The sequence below is a fragment of the Schistocerca americana genome, chromosome 9 (assembly GCF_021461395.2).
Source record: "Schistocerca americana isolate TAMUIC-IGC-003095 chromosome 9, iqSchAmer2.1, whole genome shotgun sequence".
NCBI lineage: Eukaryota > Metazoa > Arthropoda > Insecta > Orthoptera > Acrididae > Schistocerca > Schistocerca americana.
This window is the reverse complement of record NC_060127.1, coordinates 48,423,006-48,448,215: the sequence shown is the minus strand read 5'-3', so window position 1 is coordinate 48,448,215 and position 25,210 is coordinate 48,423,006. Positions and strand designations below refer to the sequence as shown.

Sequence of the window (25,210 nt, the reverse complement as noted above, 5' to 3'; positions counted from 1 at the left end):
ACATACACTAATAATGACCAACTTTTTGTAACCATTCCTTGCAATTTTCGTCCTGTAACCATTATTCATTGAACGAACTTAGATACTGTCTGTTCATTTCACTCTTAGCACTCAGTATTCTAAATTATGAAAACTAGTCTATTCGCGCGCGGTCCAACAATTGACGGTAAATTGATAACTAACAATGAACGAAAAAAAAGAAATAGACGTTGTTAGTTGACACTTTAATACGATTTGTCAGTGTTTGATAATGTGCTAGCCGAATGCTACAGACGCATCAGAAATTTAGTGTTTTACTACAATAAGAACTTAATATTCGAAAATTATTCAAAATGATTGATTACAAGCCTTTCCTTTCTTAATAAGGGAGTTCTAACTCCCTCTCTCTTAGCCCAACTGACTATTCCCCTTCTTTCAAATCTCGCCGCCCAAGCCAAAACAACACTCACTTTTGGTAATGCAGCAACATGCCCTATAACCTCGGACAAACTTGAAGGAAGTTACACGACATTATTTGCACTAAACAGAAAGACATGCAGACGAGCACCAAATGCTGCTAATGAGAGGGAACCATTATTGTATAATTTGTTTAGGGATTTTCTGTAGTTGGAGGACTATGATTGAGTGCCCGTTATGTGTCCCAAGGAGTTGCGTATCCCAAGGACGTCGTCTTGAAATTTTTGAAGACAGGAGTCAGTAACAGTTCCGAGACAGCTGACAGGATAGTTTTATGGTTTGGAGTGGGATGGAGTGGGAAACTGTTAATTGTTCAAGAAGGTGGAAAACATGAGATGGTAGAGACACTTGGATTTTTTTTATTTAAACAATTTATTAACACTTCATTTCGTTTACAAAATATTTTTCACACATAACTTTAAGTAAAAATAAAAAGCTATTCATAGTACAATGAAACAAAAAGCAATTACAAGTAATAAAACAAAGAGAAGCATATTTCAAAGTGGAAAAATAAATTCAAAACAGTTGTCTTCTTAACAGAAAGTAATAATCGTCCTTAAATTACTAGCTCTCGCAAGCGATTGGAAATTCTTCTTATACAAATTAAATAAAACTTTAATAAGAATGAAAAAATATAGCAATAAAATTGTGGGAACTGGAAGTTTGCATCGTGGATAATATGGTCCCACACAGCGTTTATGCTTGTGAACTGCGAGTCTATGTACTGCTATGATTCTTACAATACATCATTCCATTCCTTCCTTGCGAAATACTATTTTTAGCATGGATAGAGACAGAATATCGCAGTTGCTGGATGTGTTCAGTGGTGGTGAAAATGTGGAGAAGGGTAGAGAGTATCAATTTATAGAAGTGTAAATATGAAAGGTGAGCAGCCATTTGAACAACACAGAGGTAAGGTACTGCAAGGTTCTATCTGTAGTACATGAGAGGGGTAGCTTAGAAAATAGAAAGGCTTTGTGGCAAACTGCTTAACGTAGTGAACATGAACTGAATAGGGTTTTTGAAAATTTCCCAGCAATTAGGTAGATTCGTATGTGTGGCGAAAAGTTGAGTGTATATTGTTAACAGGACAATGAATCCATCTGAGTGAAAGAGAAGTGTCATTTTGTACTCTAAGGACTGATCATGTCTAGTTGATACTTTCTGTACATTTCACTGACAAAATGAGAAACCCACGGGCCACCGAGGGTGAAGTAGTCACAATGTCTGTGAAAATGTAGCAGATTGACAGTCATTGTTCCATGACTTTTTGAGTGGTAAGCGAGGCCAGCTACCCCAGGATATAAACTACGAGAGGTGGGGAGAGCCAAACAGCATAGGATTATGTGGAAGTTTAATGAAGTCTTCGGTTGTGTCTCAAGTGAAGACGTTACTCATGAATGAATAAAGGATGGGAAAGAATATGTTCATTACAACCAGCTGTACTTCACATTTTATAACGTTAAACCCATCATTACGCCAAAGTTTTTAATTACTTAATTGACTTAGGTGTTTTTAGTTTATCTATGATTGGATATGCGTTCGTGACTGTGCTCAGCTTGGAAAATAAAATGTTGGCACAGTCTCTCTACAGGAACAAGGCTTTATCATCAGAAATATTAACACACTAGAATTTTCATTACATGAAATAAAATTATAAATGTTCATCCACGTCTAGTTTATGAAAGGTGATAAACATAAAGACACATCAAGGCAATAAAAATTTCATTGTCCTCTCCCTGCTCACCATGTCTTTCAGATGTTCCCCATCAACACCTATTCTTCATCTTTTTTTCCACATTTATGTGTTTTTTTTTTACCTTAAGTACATTGATATAAGAGCGACGATTTTTTGTGGATGGACGTTTATAAATGTGTTCATTGCAATGAAGGGTTTTGTGTGTAGATCTTTTCGATAGCCAAGGAACATTCTTCTGAAAAGTAATAATCATGTCTAGCTGGGCATAAATTTTATTTTTCAGCTGAAGCTTGTTTTTTAAACCATGGTGCAACAGTGTGAGATGTACTATTGAAAATCGTATGACCTTGCCCTGTCAGCACTAGAGAATCAATTCATCTTTGCACTGACAGGGAGACTTACACTGGATGTTCTTAGGCTATGGAAAACTGAATAGATCGTCTCTGTGGTCTCACTATGTTATCCCTGTGAAAAGCATGTTAATTGTGGTCCATAGCGTAGATTCCAGCGTTTCCTTGTGCATACATCAACATCCTAATGAGGACTTCATCACGATTGGCAGTTGCCAAGTCCAAAGGTGTACTCTGCCACCTATCCCACAATGAAGCATCAGCTCCCATGCACAGGAGGTTCAAGACAGCCATATCTTTCCCATTTATTACTGCCAGATGCAGAGGCGTCCTCTGCCAACCATCCCTCGCATTAACATTGGCCCCGGATCGAACCAGCCAGGGGATGCTCTGCCCAGAGCCTTTCTTCGCTGCCAGGTGGAGAGGCGTTCGCTGCCAGTTGTCGACGGCACCGAGGTCGGCCCTCGCCGACAGCAGGCATTTCCCACACTCTACGTGGCCATTCTTGGCTGCCAGGTGGAGTGGAGTCCGCTGCCAGCTGTCGCGAGGGCTATGGTTGGCACGCATGTAGAGGAGGCACCTGACCGTCTGCTCGTGGCCCTGCTTGGCTGCCAGGTGCAACGCTGTCCTTCCCCAACTGTCTGCAGCACCAGCGTCTGCCCCGCAGTGCAGGAGCCACCACACGGTGGGTTCACGACCGTCCTTCGCCGCCATGTGCAGAGCTGTCCTCCCCCAGTTGTCAGCGACCTCGGCGTCGGCCCCTGCCTTCAGCAGGCGCCTGACACACTTGTCATGGCCGTTCATGGCTGCCAGGTGGAGAGGAGAGCGCTGCCACGAGTCGACCGCATTGATGGCTGCCCCGGCCCTGATCAGGAACCTGAGAGCACGCTCGTGGCCCTCCCTGGCCGCCAGGTGCAGTGGCGTCCTCCCCCAGTTGTTGCAGAGACTGGGATCTGCGCCAGCTCTCAGTAACAACACGACGGCCTCCTCGTGGCCTCTCTCCGCAGCCTTGTGGAGTGCTGTCTGCCTCTGCTGGTCTTCATGGTTAACATCAACCCCCGAATCCAGCAAGCCCCGGAGTTCTCTCACGTCCCCAGACGCTGCTGCCTTGTGGAGACTCAAACCCATGATGTTGTTGTAAGCTGTCAGACTCGTCCCTGAAGAAAACAGAATAAATACTGACAGTGTAATTATGTGTAAAGAAACTGTACAGAGAGCTATAGAGAGTACGTAAAATTGCGAGGAGTACTAGTCTTTAGTACCCTATCAACAATGAAGTCATTAGAGATGGGGGAAAAGCTCAGATTAAGGAATGATCAAGAAGGAACCGTACTTTTGCCTTAAGCGATTTAGGAAACCATGGAAAACGAAATTAGTATGGCTGGACGTGAATCGTCTGCTCAAATACAAGTCCAGTGTCGTAAAAAGTGAAAGCTGTAACGGAAGACAGAAATTGGAGCTGGAAAACGAAATCAGAATGGCTGGACGTGAGTCGTCCATCAAATATGAGTCTAATACCGAGTAAAAGGTGTGGCAGAAGACAGAGTTTGGAAAGCATTGAACAAATAATTCAGAATGTAAGGTGCAAGTGCTATTCTGAGTTGAAGAGTGAGCACAAAAGACGAAATCATAATGGACCAAACTGAACTAGTCAAAATAGTGATGACTATAAAAAGAAGTTATCTGCAGTTACAAGGAAATAAATGGGAGCCAACAACTGAAAGCAAACTGAGAGAGGGTCAACCCTCATTGCTGATGTTGCTCAACCCATTAGGAGGCAAGAGAATGTTCTCATTAGGAGAAACAAAACTGACCTTCTGCTATTCAGAGCACTAAATGTTACATCCATTAATTGGGTAGGTAGGTTACTGAATATAAAACGAGATGAATAGCTTGTAGTTAGATATTGTGGTAGAGCTGAAGTGTGGTGTTAGGAAGAACAGGCGTTCTGGTCAGGTCAGTACATGATTATCAATACAAAAAAGATAGTGATAATGAAGGAGTATAACATTGAATAAGAAAACCAGAATGCAGGTAACCTATTACAAACAGCATGGCGAACACATTGTCATAGTACTTACAAATATAAAACTAACACCCACCATAATAGTAATATGCTTGATGAAAAAATTGAACCGTTGCATGACGAGATAAAACAAATTATTTAAACAGTTAAGGATGATGAAAATGTAATTTTGGTAGAAGGAAGAAAAAATAGTAGGGGAACGTTCATGGGAGGGGAGAATAAAATTGAAAGCCATGAAGTAGAACACAATGTAAACATTGATAATACTTGCTTTAAGTATCATGGAGGAAGGTTCTGTTCATGGAGGAGATCTGGAACCACCAGAAGGTTTGAAATAGGTTACATAATGATAACACAGAGATTTATTAGTCAGATTTTGAACTGCACACATGTGCCGGAACAATTGTTGACCAGAATTTATTGTTAATGAGTCGCAATTAGAACTGAACACATTACAGAAAGAAAGAAAATTCTGGAGATGGATACTGGAAAAATGAAGGAACCAGAGTCTACTAACAGTTTCAGAAGTAGCATAAGGCAACGTTGGACTGAATGAGAGAAAGGAATACAATAGAAGACGAATGGATAACTCTGAGAGATCAAAAGGGAAGGCAACATCTAGTAGAAATTCCTGGATAACAACAGCTGGTATTGCATTTAACTGACGGAAAGAGACAGTATGGAAATGCCACAAATAAAGGAGGCAAAGTGAATACAGTTATCTAAAAAATTAAATTGACAGGAAGTGCAAAATGTCAATGCAATTATAGCTACAGGACAAATGCAAGGCTGTAGAAGTGTGCACAGCTAGGGGAAAGATAGATGGCGGCTAGAGCAAACTACAAGTCTTTTGTAGGAAAAAGAAGCAACTGAATGAATATGAAGAATTCAGATGGCAAGCCAGTACTAAGCACAGGAGAGAAAGTTGAAAGGTGGAAAAAATGTACAGAAGGTCTATACACAGGAGACAAGCTTGAGGACAATGTAATAGAAAGAGGAGAGGAAATAGGTGAAGATGAGATTGGAGATATGACATTGCGACAAGAATTTGACAGAGCACTGAAAGACCTAAGTTGAAATCAGACCCCTGGAGTAAACGATATTCTCTCAGAATTATTGAGATTGTGCAAGATATATGAGATATTAATCGTGTATGGTCTTTATTCCTGAGGCTTAGTAAGTTGCACCTTTATCTACGATAATAATGTAGGCCAAAGCAATGGATTAAAATTTGTACTGGCACCAGGATTCGAACCTGGGACGCCTGCTTACTAAGCAGGTATGCTATTTACTATGCCACACTGGTACTTCATATACCACAGATGCATGTCTCCCTCAAGGATATAAATTCCCCTTCTAAACTCTCCAATACTGGAACAGCACTTTAGCAATTAGCGAATTGGAGTTAATCCTGCCAGTAACCCCTTTCACTCATTTCTCAGGTGCTATTCCATTATTGGAGAGCATTAGCAGCACCAATGCTTATTTAGAAGGGGAACAGCAATGGGCTGAGGTGTGAGTTGAAATTTTTATCAGTGCGGGAGACGTACTGGGACAGTATGTGCAGGTGTGGTGTCTGTAGTGCCAATGTTGCATAACAATAGCGCATCTACCCAGTAAACAAGAGAATGGCATCGAATCCCGGTGCAGGTACAAATTTTAATTCATTGCTTTGGCTTACATCATTATCATAAGTGAGACAGGTGAAATATCTCCATGCTTCAGACAGAATGTAATAAATTGTAGTTCCAAAGAAGGCAGGTGCTCACCAGATTGCAAAATACTGACATGAATTATTTACAGAAAGATGGAAAAACTTGTAGAATCCGCTCTTAGTGAAGATCAATTTTTATTCTGGGGAAATGCAAGAAACTACAGGGCAATACTGACTCAACGACGTAAAGATAGCCGGAAGAAAGGCAAGTTCACGTTTATTGCGTTACTAGATTTAGATAAAAATTTTTGATAAAACTGATTGGAATACACTGTTTGAAATGATGAAGATAGCAAGGATAAAATACAGGGGGTGAAAGGTTATCCATAACTTGCAGAGAAACTGCACTCCAATATCGTAAGAGCTGAAGTACGTGAAAAGGAAGCAGTGGTCAAGAAGGGAGCGATACAGGATTCGACATCTTGTATATAACTCAGTCTGTATGTTGAGCAAGAAATGAAGGAAACCACTGAGAAAGTTAGGTAGCTAATTAAAGATCTGGGAGAAGTAATAAAAACTTTAAGGCTTATTGATGTTACTGAGAATCTGTAATCAGATATGCCAAAGTACCTGCAACATCAGTTGAAGGGAATGGATACTTTGTTTGAAACATGTTCGAAGATGAAAATCACCCAAAAAAAGATCGAGGTAATGAAGAGTAATAAAATTAAGGTAGGTGATACTGAGGAAATTGGGTTAAAAATAAGACAGTGTAATGAAATAAACGAGTTTTGCTATTTGGGTAACAAGACAACCGACAAAAGTCAAAGTATAGAGGATATAAACTACAGACTGGCAGTGGCGAGAAAAGAGTTTGTGGAAAAGAGAAATACTCTAGCATCTGAAGTACATTTCAGCATTCGAAAGTTCTTTCTGAAGGTATTTGTCTGGAATGTATCGTTACCTCCAAGTGAAAAAAAAAATGGCTCTGAGTACTATGGGACTCAACATCTGAGGTCATCAGTCCCCTACAACTTAGAACTACTTAAACCTAACTAACTTAAGGACATCACACACATCCATGCCCGAGGCAGGATTCGAACCTGCGACCGTAGCGGTCGCGCGGTTCCCGACTGAAGCGCCTAGAAACGCTCGGCCACACCGGCCGCCATCTCGAAGTGCAGTGTGGACGATAAGCATTCCAGACAAGGAAAGAACAGAAGCTTCGATAAGTGCGGAAGTGATAAGGAATACCACTCAATCCATGATAAGAAGATTGCAGCACTGCATTGATACCAATGGTCATCATTTCGAACACCTTCTGTAAATGGACGTTCATGCCACCTTTTTGACCCTCGCTGTCCTTCAAAGACCTCACTGTTACACGTCATTGGATTAGTCTCAATAGCCGCTATCAGAAAATAAGAACTAAACTATAACATACCACTTAAGAAAGCAAAGTTGACCTTCATATCTCTGACGCGACGCCACCTACCAACAAAAAACCAACGTCATATTATGGCCCCCGTTGTCCCATACAAAATTTGTCCCAACTTTGCAGCTACTATCATACTTTCGGTGGCAATAGTTAGTGACTCGCCCGGTATATTACAGTATGTTAATAATTTTTACTTTTGGACCATATAATTACAGCGAATGATACAGTTTTTGTACCACATGCGTTCCGCCTTTATACTTTGCAAAAGTATTATTTACACTATTTAGTTTACGTTTGGGACGTTGTATGTCCAGGTTATCAACGGTTCTGGCAGTTTGCTTTTCTATGATGAGTATTTTAAGTACTGATTGCATGTTTCGAGGATGTTGTTCTAAAACTTGTTTTTATTCCCTTGCTTGCGCTGTTCTTCTCCTTATAATTACCATTCGAAATTTGTTTTCAGACTTCACAATACTAGGAACTGAACATTCGTTTTGATGTCAAGTTTCGGTTGGTCTTGCCAACTGTCGAATGTTATTGACAATGATCAAATGTTACTGCCAACTATTGAATGTGTTTTCTTGATATCTGTGATCTATTTTTGTATGTGTCTGAATGAATCGGTTTTTATTTTGGTATGATTAGATGACGGTCGGTCTCTCTCTCTCTCTCTCTCTCTCTCTCTTTCTCTGTCGCTCTCTCTCTCTCGGGTGATTTTTTTCCACCGTGTACAAACTCTAGGGATTGGTCGATAAGAGGATGTGAAACAAAAATGTCCAATGAACTTATGTTCGGAAATGCATGATTTCCATGCCAGAGACCATTTATTCAATTATACTTTGTTGCGGAGAATGTGGTCTAATACGCCCTATTTCATGCAGCCATTGTTACTTCCTAGAGGATGGTACTGTTTCCTCATCCTTCATGCCTGAGCGTCCTCTACTGCCGTAGAAGTTGGTAATGTTGTGTTAGATTCACTTCTCTCGCTGACTCACCTTGTAATAGATGTGATACAGCATTGTGCACAATGGTTCCGTATTCGAATCGAGAGCTCGCCAACACGGTGTTTACTTACAGAAAGGCAAATGGCAACGGGCGCCGATAACAACCACAGCATTCAGTGTTTGCAAAAGTGTTTCGCCGGTTTTTAAGAAAACAGGAAATCATGAAGGACGCATCCTTTGACAGTCTTCGGATGCAGCCTGTCCGATGTGAATGTGTGAGACAGAACATGCTATGGCACATGCACGCACGTGTTGAGGCACATGGAAACCACGTTCAACACATACCGCAACTGTGGTTGCATGGTACAGCGTGTATTACGCCGCAGTCTCTGTAACAATGTGTGACTGAATAAATGGTCTCTAGCCTGGAAACCATGCATTCCTGGACGTAAGTTCATTTCATCTTTATTGTTCCATATACTCTCATTGATCAATCCCCAGAGCGCAAAAAATCACCTTGTGCGTGTGTATGTGTATGTGTGTGTGTGTGTGTGTGTGTGTGAGAGAGAGAGAGAGAGAGAGAGAGAGAGAGAGAGAGAGAGAGAGAAAATGGTTCAAATGGCTCTGAGCACTATGGGACTTAACTTCTGAGGTCATCAGTCCCCTAGAACTTAGAACTACTTAAACCTAACTAACCTAAGGACATCACACACATCCATGCCCGAGGCAGGATTCGAACCTGCGAGAGAGAGAGAGAGAGAGTATGTACCTGTTTTAATTTAGCTGTATGTACAAGTGGGATAATTTTTATCTTATTTAATAAGTTTAGAAGAGAATCTGTGATCATTTATTATACGTTTGCTCTCAGCAATGGCTTTCTGGGTTTAGACAGCTTTTCTGCATTTGTATAAGGCATTTGTTATGGTTGTTTACGCTATTATTTTTACATCGTGTACCATGTTCGTAGGGTGGTGGTTACGAGGATTTAAGTGCTCTGCAAAAGTGGAATGGATCTTTTTTCGTACTTCAAACACGTGATGTGTTCTTTGTACTGTCTTTGACATTCAAGTTTGTTCATCCTGATCTCTGAAACATCTCACTGTTGATTGTTAGTTGGCTTAAGTTTGATTGGAGAGTTTCGAAAACTTTATATGCTATTTAGAAGTCCTGTTTCTTTAGTATATATGCAACTCAGTGTTAATTATGTGTGTATGGCATTGTGTACCATCTGCTTCTTTTCTGTGTCGTGCCGTCATCGCGTTCGTGTATTTGTGTTTGTGGGTTTGTGGCTTGTTAATTTTCTTGAATTCTCGAAATGTTAGATATGTTGTGTTGTTTTGTATTTGTGTTTTTATTTTTTGATGTGTGATACGCCCATTGTTCCCAGCTATTTGTATGGCTGTACTCATTCATTTTTCATTGTTTCTCCTGTCGAACAGAATCCTATTTATTCTACACACATCAAAAAATGTTTTACATCATCCCAGTTCCCAGAAATCCTGAAGATAGACCTCGAATGTGGATATTGCATCACAGACACAGAGATGTCACTAAATCCGCCCAAAGATGTAAACAACCACGCATGAGCAGCGCCTATTAGACGGAGGGGATCCGACAGCTGATCAGTTCCAGTCATTCCACCAGGAAGGAGGTACACGGCTCGAGTTGTCTGTAGTTCAACCATGCATAGACGGTCAATACCGTCATTCGATCGCGTCCGCATTGTTACTTTGTGCCAGGAATGGCTCTCATAAGGGAAGTGTCCAGGCGTTTGGGAGTGAACCAAAGCGCTGTTATTCGGACATGGAGGAGATACAGAGAGACAGGAACTGTCGATGACATGCGTCGCTCAGTCCGCCCGAGAGCTACTACAGCAGTGGATGACCGCTACCTACGGATTATGGTTTGGAGGAACTCTGATGGCAACGCCACCATCTTGAATAATGCTTATCGTGCAGCCACAGGCCGTCATGTTACGACTCACGCTGTGCGCAGTAGGAACATGATGCGCAGCTTCACTCCCGACGTTTATGGCGAGGTCCATCTTTGCAACCACGACACCATGCAGCGTGGTACGGTTGAGCCCAACAACATGCCGAATGGAGCGCTCAGAATTAGCATCATGTTCACTTCACCGATGAGTTTCGCATATGCCTTCTACCAGACAACCGTTGGAGACGTTTTTGGAGGCAACCCGGTCAGTTTGAACGCCTTAGACACACTGTCCAGCGAGTGCATGAAGGTGGAGGTTCCCAGCTGTTTTAAGGTGGCATTATGTGGGGCTGACGTACGCCGCTGGTGGTTATGGAAGGCGCCGTAAGGGCTGTACGATACGTGAATGCCATCCTCCGACCGATAGTGCAATCATATCGGCAGCATGCTGGCGAGGCATTCGTCTTCATGGACGACAATTCACGCCCCCATCGTGCACATCTTGTGTATGACTTCCTTCAGGATAACGGCATCGCTCGACTAGACTGACCAGCATGATCTCCAGACATAAATGCTATCTAACTTGCCTGGGATGCATTGAAAAAGGGCTGTTTATGAACGACGTGACCCACCAACCGCTCTGAGGGATCTACGCCGAATTGCCGTTGAGGAGTGGGATAATCTGGACCAACAGTGCCTTGATGAACTTGTGGATAGTATGCCACGACGAATACAGGCATGCAATAATGCAATAGGACGTACTACTGGTTATTACAGGTACCGATGTGTATTGCAGTCTGGACCACCACCTCAGAAGGTCTCGCTGTGTGGTGGTACAACATGCAATGTGTGGTTTCCATGAGTCAAAAGGGCGGAAATGATGTTTATGTTGATCTCTATTCCAATTTTATGTACAGGTTCCGGAACTCTCGGAAATGGGGTGATGCAAAACCTTTTCTGATGTGTGTATATAACTTGTGTCTGAGGACAACAGGAGTACCAAAGTTAGAGGTATTACTTACTCGTTTCGGATTTCCGCTATGTTCTATTTAATGCAATAATATGTCCTATATTTTAATCCTCTTGTACCTCATGCATCGCTATTCCCAAGTCACAAACATGGAAAGCAAAAGAGTTCATTGCAAACATCACACTCACATATCCAACTCTCTTCATCACTTTCATACTAATTTTCCTTGTATACTCGCGTTTTTTACTACCACCTATGGCGTTTTGATTTACAAGGTAATAGTCCTACCGATATTGAATATCATAATTTTATGCATATAAATGAAACTATTTAAATATATTTAAATGATATAATTAATTGTTTAAAACTGTGAGGAATAAAATAAAATAAAAGAAGAAATGAGCTAGCAGCATGAATCGCACACGAGCCATCGAATTTTCAGTTTGCGTGCTTGACCACTACCCCACAGCACCTGTACGTAGAGTACTGTTAAAAAAGTCCCACATACTTACTCATAAACACGTAGAGAGCACTGTAACTGTTCCTGTGACCTACTCAAGTGAAATATTGTGGGAATTTGGAAGGTGCATCTATCTGTTTCCACTCATTGTCTAAGCCAAATCAGTGAGCCCCATCCCATTCCCGCCCCTTGTAAGATTTATATTTGAATTAAGTCTGTCTAAATCTTTTAACTTCCACATTCCGCTCCAAAGATCTAGTGGAAAAGGACCTCTTTAGCAAATCTTCTACAGAGTCTGCACAATAGTTTATCCGCACATTCGAACAAAAATACTGGCCTGGAACTGTGAGCAACGTAGCACCCTAAGTGACGACACCAATGACGTCACATCGGAGCTTGCGCAGTGGGAAACAGACAGCTGCAACCCTTCTCTGGGTTCATCGTTGCGCAGCTGGCCATTTCGGCACTCATGACAGGTTTCTAGATATCGCGGAGGGATCGCTACAAACATGTTTTCGTCCGTTTTATTTGCATACCAGCACACATTCGAAGCGAAATGGCGTGATTTTAGGGCGTTTTCCGGCTCGCATTCGAAGAGAAATCGCATAATTTTAGTGCGATATTTACAGTGTACTGTAGCACGTTAGCACCTGATCACCGTTCATCACATCTAGCGGCAATATGCGAGACGTGTGAGGAAAATAATGAGGCTGGTTTTTTTATCTAACAAAGTATTGAACTACATCGTCCCCTTCAAAGTGATTCCTTTTGGCAACTGTAAAGTCGTTGTTCCAAGTCTTGGTTGCGACGCTGACAGGCTTCGTCTGGGAGAGCCATTACATGTCAGTCACATTCTTTGACTGTTTCCCAGAGTCCCAAAATGACGTCCTCTTAAGACATTTATCAATTTCTGGGAAACAAAAAAGTCAAAAGGACTCAGATTAGGTGAATGGGAGGGGAGAGGGGCTGTGAGACAACAGGAATGCCTTCTGAGGTCGAAATTTACGTGATGGAAGTGGCCAGGTGGCATGGGGCGTTGTCGTGATGCAATATCCACCTCTCCGTAATGTCTGGTCTCAATCGATTCACCCTTTTCTCGAGCGTTTCCAGGTCATCTTTGTAAAACACTTGGTTGACAGTTTGTCCTGGAGGAACAAATGCTCTATGCACGATATACCTACTATCAGAAAAGCAATATTGCTACCTGAGCGAGGTTCATCTTCAACGTGTTCTCGGCCTTCCAAAAATGATTTGTGCCAGCGAAAAACTCATGCTCTTGATAAGGCCTGTTTCGGCTTTTCAAGAATAACACAAAACTTGATTGCATAACTGTTCGTCTGGCGCCACTGACTCAGTCGTAATCTTGCGGCCGCATTTATAAGGAAGAGTAGTGTCCTCAGAAGGTCTTTTCTTGCCGATATATATACAGGGTGGTCCATTGATAGTCACCGGGCCAAATATCTCACGAAATAAGCGTCAAACGAAAAAACTACAAAGAACGAAACTTGTCTAGCTTGAAGGAGGAAACCAGATGGCGCTATGGCTGGTCCGCTAGATGGCGCTGCCATAGGTCAAACGGATATCAACTTAGTTTTTTAAAACAGGAACCCCCATTTTTTATTACCTATTCATGTAGTACGTAAAAAAATATAAAAGTTATAGTCGGACCATCTTTTTCGGTTTGTGATAGATGGCGCTGTAATAGTCAAAAACATATGGCTCACAATTTTAGACGAACAGTTGGTAACGGGTAGGTTTTTTTAAAAATACAGAACGTAGGTACATTTGAACATTTTTTTCGGTTGTTCCAATGTGATAGGTGTAATGTTCGCACATGCATTGACAATGCGCTGACGCATGTTGTTAGGCGTTGTCGCTGGATCACGATAGCAAACATCCTTCTACTTTCCCCACAGAAATATAACGACCACTGTTCAAAGTGCCGTCAATGCTAACACAAAGTGACCGAGACGTGTAACCAATGTTACCCCATACCATCACGCCGGGTGAAGCGCCAGTGTGTCGACGACGAACACACGCTTCCAATGTGCGTTCACCGCGATGTCGCCAAACACGGATGCCACCATCATAATGCTGTAAACAGAACCTGGATTCATCCGAAAAAATGACATTTTGCCATTCGTGCACCCAGGTTCGTCGTTGAGTACACCATCGCAGGCGCTCCTGTCTGTGATGCAGCGTCAAGGGTAACCGCAGCCGTGGTCTCCGAGCTGATAGTCCGTGCTGCTGCAAACGACGTCGAACTGTTCGTGCAGATGGTTGTTGTCTTGCAAACGTCCCCATCTGTTAACTCAGGGATCGAGACGTGGCTGCACGATCCGTTACAGCCATGCAGATAAGATGCCTGTCATCCCGACTGCTAGTGATACGAGGCCGTTGGGATCTAGCCAGGCGTTCCGTATTACCCTCCTGAACCCACCCATTCCATATTCTGCTAACAGTCATTGGATCTCGACCAACGCGATAAACCGCAATCGCGATAGGCTACAATCCGACCTTTATCAAAGTCGGAAACGTGATGGTAAGCATTTCTCCTCCTTACACGAGGCATCACAACAACATTTCACCAGGCAACGCCGGTCAACTGCTGTTTGTGTATGAGAAATCGGTTGGAAACTTTCCTCATGTCAGCACGTTGTAGGTGTCGCCACCGGGGCCAACCTTGTGTGAATGCTCTGAAAAGCTAATCATTTGCACATCACAGCATCTTCTTCCTGTCGGTTAAATGTCGCGTCTGTAGCACGACATCTTCGTGGTGTAGCAATTTTAATGGCCAGTAGCGTACATTAAATCTCATAAAATTTATTATTCCATTTGGTTACTAGTAGGTTATGCTTGTCTAATATATGATCGCAATATTTTGCATTTACAAATGAAGCCATAATTAAGAAAGTTTAGGTTAGCATTGTTCTCTTTCAGTATTTTATATAATATGATGTATATGCTTTGTAAAAGTCTTTTCTATTGTACTCGCCACTTTCAGGATAAAATAAGCAAGGTTTTGTGAATAGTTACTCATAAAAATGTTAAACTTTTAAGTGTTAATTTAATAAATGTACACTGTAATTTTGTTGACTTGATTGTTAACAAACGCATAAATACGAGGAGCACAAGACTCACGATTGGACAGTTGGAGACAGTTTTGAAACACAACCACTGTGGCGCACATCTGTGCAATAATGTAATTGTTGTAATACGGCATTGTGACCATGTAGCCTCTTGCGAGGAGTGGGCTCCTACTAAGAAGAAATGGTGTGGCTTGTCGTAAATAAACCACGATAAAAACGACTTGGTACCTGAATTATTTCATGGAATTCACGTAACTTGATCCAGTTAGCTGATGAAATGGACCGAGGCAACGACTACTTCAGCAGCAGCAGCAGGAAGCAGATTACTGCGAGTTACGATTCCGTAGAAATGTTGGAACACGTGAGGCAATACTGACCCTACGACTTATAAAAAAATAGATTAAGAGAAGGCAAACATGTGTTTCTAGCATTTATAGACTTAGAGAAAGCTTTTGACAATGTTGACTGGAACACTCTCTTTCAAATTCTGAAACTGGCAGGGGTAAAATACAGGGAGCGAAAGGCTATTTACAATTTGTACAGAAACCAAATGGCAGTTATAAGAGTCGAGGGGCATGAAAGGGAAGCAGTAGTTGGGAAGGGAGTGAGAAAGGGCTGTAGTCTCTCACCGATGGTATTCAGTCTGTATATTGAGCAAGCAGTGAAGGAAATAAAAGAAAAATTCGGAGTAGGTATTAAAATCCATGGAGAAGAAATAAAAACGTTGAGTTTCGCCGATGACATTGTAATTCTGTCAGAAACAGCAAAGGACTTGGAAGAGCAGTTGAACGGAATGGACAGTGTATTGAAAGGAGGATATGAGATGAACATCAACAAAATCAAAACGAGGATAATGCAATGTAGTCGAATTAAACCGGGTGATGCTGCGGGAATTAGATTAGGAAATGAGACGCTTAAAGTAGTAAAGGAGTTTTGCTATTTGGGGAGCAAAATAACTGATGATGGTCGAAGTGGAGAGGATATAAAATGAAGACTGGCAATGGCAAGGAAAGCGTTTCTGAAGAAGAGAAATTTGTTAACGTCGAGTATTGATTGAAGTGTCAGGAAGTCGTTTCTGAAAGTATTTGCATGGAGTGCAGCCATGTATGGAAGTGAAACGTGGACGATAAATAGTTTAGGCAAGAAGAGAATAGAATCTTTCGAAATGTGGTGCTACAGAAGAATGCTGAAGATTAGATGGGTAGATCACATAACCAATGAGGACGCTTTGAATAGAACTGGAGAGAAGAGAAATTTGTGGCAAAACTTGACTAGAAGGTGGGATCGCTTGGTAGGGCATATTCTGAGGCATCAAGGGATCACCAATTTAGTATTGGAGGGCAGCGTGGAGGGAAAAATTGTAGAGAGAGACCAAGAGACGAATACACTAAACAGATTCAGAAGGATGTAGGTTGCAGTAGGTACTGGGAGATGAAGAAACTTGCACAGGATAGAGTAGCATGGAGAGCTGCATCAAACCAGTCTCTGGACTGAAAACCACAACAACAACAATAACACAGAACTACGATACGTATAAAAAATCAACTGAACTATATAAGTGTCACTGCAGAACTAATTACTAAAGTGTAATGTTTTGGAAACTGTTCTAGCAGTAAACATTTGCATTTGTCTCAAAGTAATTCTTTGAGTGGTGGAGGCCAATGTGATCAGTAAGAAACACCCCCATGATTACACGTTTCTTGATGTCTATGGAACACATTAATAACAACAAATTTAAGAGATTTTTTTGTTTAAATCACATAATCTCTTTGCGATGTTGAAAATCTTCGTCCCAGAAAAATTTCACTGTCTTCCCCACGTAATATAGCAATAGTAGTTTCGTTGCAACTTTCGATCTATACTTCACCTGAAGCCCAGTTTACAAGAACACGTTGCTCACATTCCATCGGAGCCGCTGCGAACAACTGTTGATAACGTCGTTCTACGGATGCGCCATCTCGTCGTGCTCATTTTGAACAAACTGCGTAAAAATAAAATCAACATTATGGCTTTCTCACTTGTTTGACCTTTTCTCCCCACATCCCACTGCTAATCCGTCACATACGGAGCCGTTTCTAAATGTCTGCTTGCATTCACAGCGCTAAATTTGCACCTGTTGGCCAAAATTGGAACTACTTTTTTTCTAGCGTAAGCCTGTTCCGCATTAACACATTACGATAACTGCGGCCCACACTTCACATTTGTGAGCCTTTTTTTATTCAAAATGTTGTAGGCTTACTTGCGTTTCTTAATATGATTACTGTACATGAACAGAGAACCGTATGTTATATAAAAAGTGTAATTTAACTGAATGATTTTCACATATTTATTATTTTGAATGTGAATAATATGCGTTGTTTTATTGTTTGTTTATAAAGCAGATGTTACGCCATTTCGGAATAGGAGAGTCAGCTAGAAACGAAGCTTTATTTTCGGATATCTTAAGCTTCATGCTATTACTTGTCAAAAAGGTTTCCGCACTCTTGAAAGTGTTTCATGAAGTTCAAATGGCTCTGACCACTATGGGACATAACTTCTGAGGTCATCAGTCCCCTAGAACTTAGAACTACTTAAACCTAACCTAAGGACATCACACACATCCATGCCCGAGGCAGGATTCGAACCTGCGACCGTAGCGGTCGCTCGGTTCCAGACTGAAGCGCCTAGAACCGCTCGGCCACACCGGCCGGCTTCATGAAGTAGTATGTTGTGTTTCAGTACCTGTGCCGAGCCCGAATCTCGTCCGACACAGAGCGGAATGAAACATCACTGTTTCGATACAATTAGTCCGTTCTAAGCACAGGTGGACTGAAACAGCCTTATTTTGAAACAACGATACAGTTTCTGTGTCTGGCTCGAAATCGAATCTGGTCCGGTTATCCGAGACAGGGGCGGAATGAAACACCACTGTTTCGAAACAGTGAACCACAGCCGTTCCGAAACACTGAAACAGTTCCACGTATCAAATGGTTCAAATGGCTCTGAGCACTATGGGACTTAACTTCTGAGGTCATCAGTCCCCTAGAACTTAGAACTACTTAAACCTAACTAACCTAAGGACATCAAACACACCCATGCCCGATGCAGGATTCGAACCTGCGACCGTAGCGGTCGCGCAGTTCCAGACTGTAGCGCCTAGAACCGCTCGGCCACTCCGGCCGGCAGTTCCACGTATCGATACACTGTATCGAAACATAGAAACAGTGGCCAAGTCTAATCTGCAGGCTTTGAGAAACGTAATTAGTCCATCTAACACTAAGAAAAAAGAAATTTAAAACCCTTTCGGCAACCGAAGAAATTTTGCAGAAATCGAGCAGTTTTTCAAATCTCACGTAAAACTTTAATACCACGCTCTCACTTTTCTTAAACGGAATATGTTGCACTGGTGTAAAGGAGTCTGTGATGGTAAGTTCATTTTTGAGTTGTGTTTCATCGCCCTACACTTAATGCGGTGAGTGAAGAAGCACCAGAAATTAATCTTTTCTAGCGTAAGTCTGTACCCCATTAACACATAACGATAACTGCGGCCCACACGACATTTGTGAGCCGGTATAATGCAAACATTGTCCACCAGTAAACATGTAAATTGATCAGTTGTTTAGCGGCATCTCGTGACATAAATTCTTTGTACACTGCCGTTACAACACTTTTTCACGGATATGAGCACACCAGTAAGACCAGAGTTTTGTCATACAGACGGGAGTAAGTTATATCGTCATTAAAAACACAGTCAACGCGAGTGTGTCGCACAGAGTAAGTACAGCAGAGGTGGAAGGTCAACACAGTTACGTACACATCGCAAAAACTGCAAAACAACGGCACAGTACACTAAGGAGTCGCTCTGGCGCGCGTATAAATAGAGCACTGATAAAGCGCTCCGGCCAGCCAGCGAGCAAGTTGGAACCTGAAGCGGCAGCAGGCTGACGCAACACGCGATATCGCGCCGATGCACCGATGACGTCATTATAACGGCTCTAATATGAGCCTCCAGAAAGGACTATTGTATGACGTCGAACACGGCACGAAAAAAATTGGGAAAATAAAAACCGAGAAATTAACGAGACATGCACGCGAACAGGTGGCGTACTTGCTTGTTATGGAAGCTTAAAGGCGTATTAACGATATCAAAATATTTGACTACAGTGCGAAAAGAGGTTTTCATCAGGGACGTCAGTGTAAGTATGGAATGCACACACTATATGAAAGACTTGAAAAATCTTCGAAAGGTTTTGTCTAAAAGTACGAAATAAAATAGGTTAGAGAAACTTCCGACGTGCCATTCCGTGATGCTCGAAGTCATGCACTGCAGCTGAGATTCTCGTACATTAATGACGTAAAGAGCCCACTCAGCGAAATTCCACCAGACAAAAATCCTCTAGTACTCTTTAAAATTCCGTTAAACAAACAACTTTAATTTCTTAATTGAAACCATATTTACTGTACACGACTTCGAGCAATGAAACGGCACGTCAAATCTTTCTATAATCTGTTTATTTCTCCCCTTGGACATCGTTTCACAAAACGTTTGCCGGCCGGGGTGGCCGAGCGGTTCTAGGCGCTACAGTCTGGAACCGCACGACCGATACGGTCGCAGGTTCGAAACCTGCCTCGGGCATGGGTGTGTGTGATGTCCTTAGGTTAGTTAGGTTTAAGTAGTTCTAAGTTCTAGGAGACTCATGACCTCAGAAGTTAAGTCCCATAGTGCTCAGAGCCATTGAACCATTTGAATAAAACGTTTGACTGTTTTCTGAACATATTTTATTTTCAAGCCTTTTTCAGAAAGCATGAAATATAGTTTGTTAAATACCGATCGGCTTTCTGTTATCATTAACACCGTGCAGATCAAGAGAAAACAGAACAGTTCCAATTTATGCTGTGAGTTGATATTGTTTGATACTTCATTCACATAGCTAGCACCAACTATTCGCGAAATATTTCACTTTCTCCTCAAATCAACAATTTTTATGTCTTTGCCCGATTAGTTTCAATTTCTTTGTTTTTCTCAATTCAGTCAGAATTCAGCCTCGTCAATTTGATACCTCTTTTGTCCATTTCCCACTCTTCGTTTGCCTGTGAAAATTCGGGCAATAATTCACTGTGTAACACCTAGGGAGTCCCCCGCTCAAACATCTGACCAAAACCGGTTGTCATAATACTATCGCTCGCTCTTTAAGTCACGACTAAACCGTCACCTCTCAGCCTGGCCCAGGCATCAGGCTGCGCTACGGAACATCACTTAAAGAATATTGATGGTCATCTCATTTGTCTGTGAAGGGAACATTAGCACAGCACTTCTTTTGTAAACACATATTCAAAAAATGGTTCAAATGGCTCTAAGCACTATGGGATATAACATCTGAGGTCATCAGTCCCCTAGAACTTAGAGCTACTTAAACCAAACTAACCTAAGGACATCACACACACCCATGCCCGAGGCAGGATTCGAACCAGCGACCGTAGCAGCAGCGCGGTTCCGGACTGAAGCGCCCAGAACCACTCGGCCACATCGGCCGGCGTTAACACATGTTATGAATTGTTTTCCTGACATTTTCCACATCTTCAACAAGCTTTTCACTAACGGTCTACAGAACGAACACTATGTAATCCAGTTGACAATAGGTATGTGAACTAAGTGTCATTTTAAATCTAGTTTCAGCAGATACTGTTGATAAAACAGGAAAACTTTTACACTCGCTGATATGCAACTACAGTGCAACATTCTCGCACTTTGTTTTGTGCCGGAAAGAGTGGTGGATGCAGAAAAACCTCAAGAAAGAGGCGCTAGAGATATCTTGAGCTACCTTTACATTTACCGTAATAAAAAATAATCAAGTCACATGCAAAGTTTAAGAAAGTTTTATTTAAACTGATTATACACATCTACATGACACATATGCCAGACAGAATCGAGATCACTAGAATCGTCGCGTGTTTTCTCAAAAAATGGTTCAAATGGCTCTGAGCACTATGGGACTCAACTGCTGAGGTCATTAGTCCCCTAGAACTTAGAACTAGTTAAGCCTAACTAACCTAAGGACATCACAAACATCCATGCCCGAGGCAGGATTCGAACCTGCGACCGTAGCGGTCTTGCGGTTCCAGACTGCAGCGCCTTTAACCGCACGGCCGCGTGTTTTCTCGTAGGTATGTGTTAGCTGTCTATGTGCCAGACAGAAACGTATAAAATACGATGACGCGGACGGGCGTGCTGCATAGGAAAGGGCAACTACTCGATTACTCGATTCATTCGAGTCGACTGACGAAAGAAACGAGCGAATAGCGTGCTGGCTGGCGTCGGCGGCGTGGGTGGAAATGCGGCCGGCAACGCAAAGGGGGGGGGGGGGGGTCCCACCCCGGGCGTCCCCCATATGCATCCGCCACTGGCCGGAAACCATAAAGTGGAAGACAAGTTACAATTTTCACAGGGCTTTAGAAATTACGTTTGTAATCATTTGAGGAATTAAACTAAACATTTACGATCTTTAAATTTAAACAAGTGTGTGTTTGTGTGCGTGAGGGGATGAAAAGGTGACACACTGTGACTGGAAAAAAGTCATGCTACCTTCGTTCTCATTCTATCTACCGTGCCGAGTACGGCTAGCTTATTTTGAAATTATTAATCATCCAGGCATGGAATGGTAGTAACACATTATGATGTATCGTATGCAATGACCTACTATATTCTAAAGTACACTTCAAATTATTGCACCAACACTAGACAAACGATACTATGGAGAGAACATTCCAAATACCGAACATTTCGCACGCCAGTTACAAACGCGATAACTGTGGTGTCACCGCCAGACACCACACTTGCTAGGTGGTAGCCTTTAAATCGGCCGCGGTCCATTAGTATACGCCGGACCCGCGTGTCGCCGCTGTCAGTGATAGCAGACCGAGCGCCACCACACGGCAGGTCTAGAGGGACGTACTGGCACTCGCCCCAGTTGTACAGCCGACTTTGTTAGGAAAAGTTCACTGACAACTACGCTCTCATTTGCCGAGACGATAGTTAGCATAGCCTTCAGCTACATTTGCTACGACCTAGCAAGGCGCCGTATTCAACTGATAATTAATATTATGAAGCATGTACCGTAACGAGAGATGTTCTACAATTATGGATTAAAGTTAAGTATTACAAGAATTTCGTACTTTATTGCAATTCTCAAGACATTGTCCTGTTCCAGACCTCACGCCGGTCTGCGTGTATTTAGACGCGTGCATTTCGGCCTCCAGTAGCGACACGGTGTTGGCTCTTGAGCCAACACTACAATAACACTGCTGAGCAGTATCAGCTGTGATGATAGAACTATTCATGTCACACAGTGCGAAACATTTTCGTATGTTTGTAATGCTTACAAACCATCACAGTGAGTTTAACAGGCTGCGAACTCTAATGAGTTGGGTTCCATCCCCGTTTGATCCCAGGACTCGTCCCGTAACTTACCGCTTCCGTCATCTATATGCGATGATTTTGTAACGTGAAAAATGGCAGGTTGCAATGTGATTCTGAGATAAACTGTAAGTCCTCCTTCAGTTAGCGGGGTAAATCAGTTTAAAGTCGTAGAACGTATATATGTATACAGGGCGTTCAAGGAGCAATGGTCAGTATTTTGAGATGTGTCACGAAGGACCATTCAAAGGGAAATAGTCTAGTAAACATGGACTCTAAAACACCAAGAGCATATAGCCTTACAGCCAAAATTAAAGGAATTTTCATTTGTTTTTTATTGAAATTATTAATGTCGTCATGAAAGCGTAAAGTACGCACGAAGTGAAATAATAATTAATGTGTAAGATATTTGTCGTCTGCGGAAGACCAGTGATCATTATAAACATTGTACTAGCATCTCTGTAATGAGAACGAAGAAGACAAAGATCCTCATACATTACGGATTGTATGAAGACGAGTCAGTGGCGAAAACGGCCATTGCTGTATTGTCTCGCTATTAGTGTGTTTCTCAACTGATTTTCCTTTGCCGTCGAGATTGCCAAGTCATGTGAGTTGTTATAAAGAGAAAAGTTCATAACAGTCAAACAAAGATGAAATATTTAAATACGGAAGCTTTTCGTATGGTATAGGAATTAACTGTAGTTGCCAAGTTCAGATATATTATCTTTCAGCCGTTAATTACAATAGAACATGCAATCACTTTCCTTTGCTTCGAAGTCCGATCGTCTTTTTTTAAGATCCACAGAGTTAACGCAATATTATGCTGTCAGAGAATTAAACCAAACGGTTTCCAGGTACACTGTGGGCCACTGTTATTTTGAAAATAATAGTAAAGTAAACCTTCAGATTTTCTGTAATTCTACATTTTTATTAATGGCAAAATTTTATGGCTAAGTTAAAGATATATTTTGCCCGTAGTTCTTGTGTTGGTCGTTTCTGCAGCACAAGTGAATAGCACACGAAATAATATTTTACGTGCCAATTGATAGTTTAATTTATTAAATCACGAACAAAGAACGAAAATAAAACCTCAGTTTGTGCATGGTGACGGTAAATGCACTTGCTCGTTTTGCCCTGCAGTGAAGCACCTATCTTGAGGTAGAAAATCGGTTGAGACCTGTGTAAAGAAACCATCCTAGCATTCATGTTAAGCGGCTAAGCGAATCCGCTGTGAAGTTAACCTTGTATGGTAGTTTCAGGATTCGATAGGGGACTCCCTCCTAATGTCCCGTGCTCTGTGTACATAAGTAACAACAGCACCGCTCTTCTCTCGGTTCCTCTCAGCAAACCAACGGCCAGCTGACATTTACAAACACAAAACATAAGACCTACCTGCTGTATGGCTGAATTAAGAACACAATCCGCGGAGGAGGAGTCAGACCTGCATGCACTCGCCGACAGCTGGTCGCAGACTGATACATTTTCGCGCCACAGTTTGACTCAAGGCCGATCGGGCGTGACGTGAAGTCCCTTACGCAGTGTTACCAACTGAGTAACCAACGTTTAGCTTTCGACACATTGCGAGCAATGAGGACGCGTATTGTGTGAGACAGTTGCAGGCCCTTACCCTCCTCTAGTATCACTGGCACACGCCTTCTGCTGGATCTGCAGTAGAGATGGGCAAACTGAAACACGTAACTGTTTCGAAACAAATGAAACAGTACAATGTAATGTTTCGATACGCTGTTTCGAAACAGTGAAACAGTTTGTGTTTTGTAATCTAATAAACCTACACATTTTATCATCTTGAATGTCTACTGTATAAGTATGTCCATATAAACACAAATGAGGTGCGAGAGCGCTAATCATACCGCAGAAAGTATGAAACTATCACTTAGGCGTCTTGGCAGTTTCGTATTTCCTGCAGCAAATGCTGTGCTTTCGTGTCGTTGACTTTCATACTTTTCAATTGGCTGAGGACAGCCATAGCTGAAGACACAAGAACCAACACGAACGGAGCTGGAAATGGGAGCAAACTGCAGGAACAACGGATATGCTACTGGGATTCCCATATTCCGTTAATATGGGTAATATACCCATCCTGCTAATTTCCATGCACACAAAGGGAATCATTGTGTATAATAGGCAGTGACTACAGACTCACAAATAACGCCAAATAATTCGAATAAATAACAAAATACAACAGAAAAAGATTTTGTCTTGCAAGGTGTTTCGAGCCGTTACTTAAAATTCACCATGCTTCCCAGCCCTTCCCGTTCACCATTCCACTATCAGTGATATGTCAAACAGATTGCTTGCAATTATACCTACATCAAATTTCTGTATATGTCTAATAACTTTCAAACTACGCCTTTTTTAATTCAGAATGTTGTAGGCTTACTTGCGTTTCTCAATATGATTACTGTACATGAACAGAGAAGCGTATGTTGTAAAAAAAAGTGTAATTTAACTGAACGATTTTCACATTTATTATTTTGAATGTGAATAATATGCGTTGTTTTATTGTTTGGTTAGTGTTTATAAAGCAGATGTTACCCTATTTCAGAATAGGACAGTCAGCTAGAAACGAAGCTTTATTTTCGGATATCTTAAGCTTCATGCTATTGCTTGTCAAAAAGATTTCGACACTCTTGAAAGTGTTTCATGAAGTGGTATGTTAAATGTGTTTCAGTACCTGTGCCGAGCCCGAATCTCGTCCGACACACAGCGGAATGAAACATCACTGTTTCCATACAATTAGTCCTTTCGAAGCACAGGTGGACTGAAACAGCCTTATTT

At 41.9% G+C, this 25,210-nt stretch overlaps 1 protein-coding gene across 1 annotated transcript; it reads right to left on the bottom strand.

Annotated features, from left to right (window-relative positions):
• Positions 1-2,209: 2,209 nt before the first annotated feature.
• Positions 2,210-23,938, bottom strand: LOC124550904 (ankyrin repeat and protein kinase domain-containing protein 1-like). The gene is made up of 2 exons (XM_047125686.1): positions 23,804-23,938; positions 2,210-3,662 (listed from the first exon to the last, which is right to left on the bottom strand). The coding sequence occupies exon 2, from the start codon at positions 3,631-3,633 to the stop codon at positions 2,635-2,637; it is 999 nt and encodes a 332-aa protein (XP_046981642.1). The 5' UTR covers positions 3,634-3,662; positions 23,804-23,938; the 3' UTR covers positions 2,210-2,634.
• Positions 23,939-25,210: the final 1,272 nt, after the last annotated feature.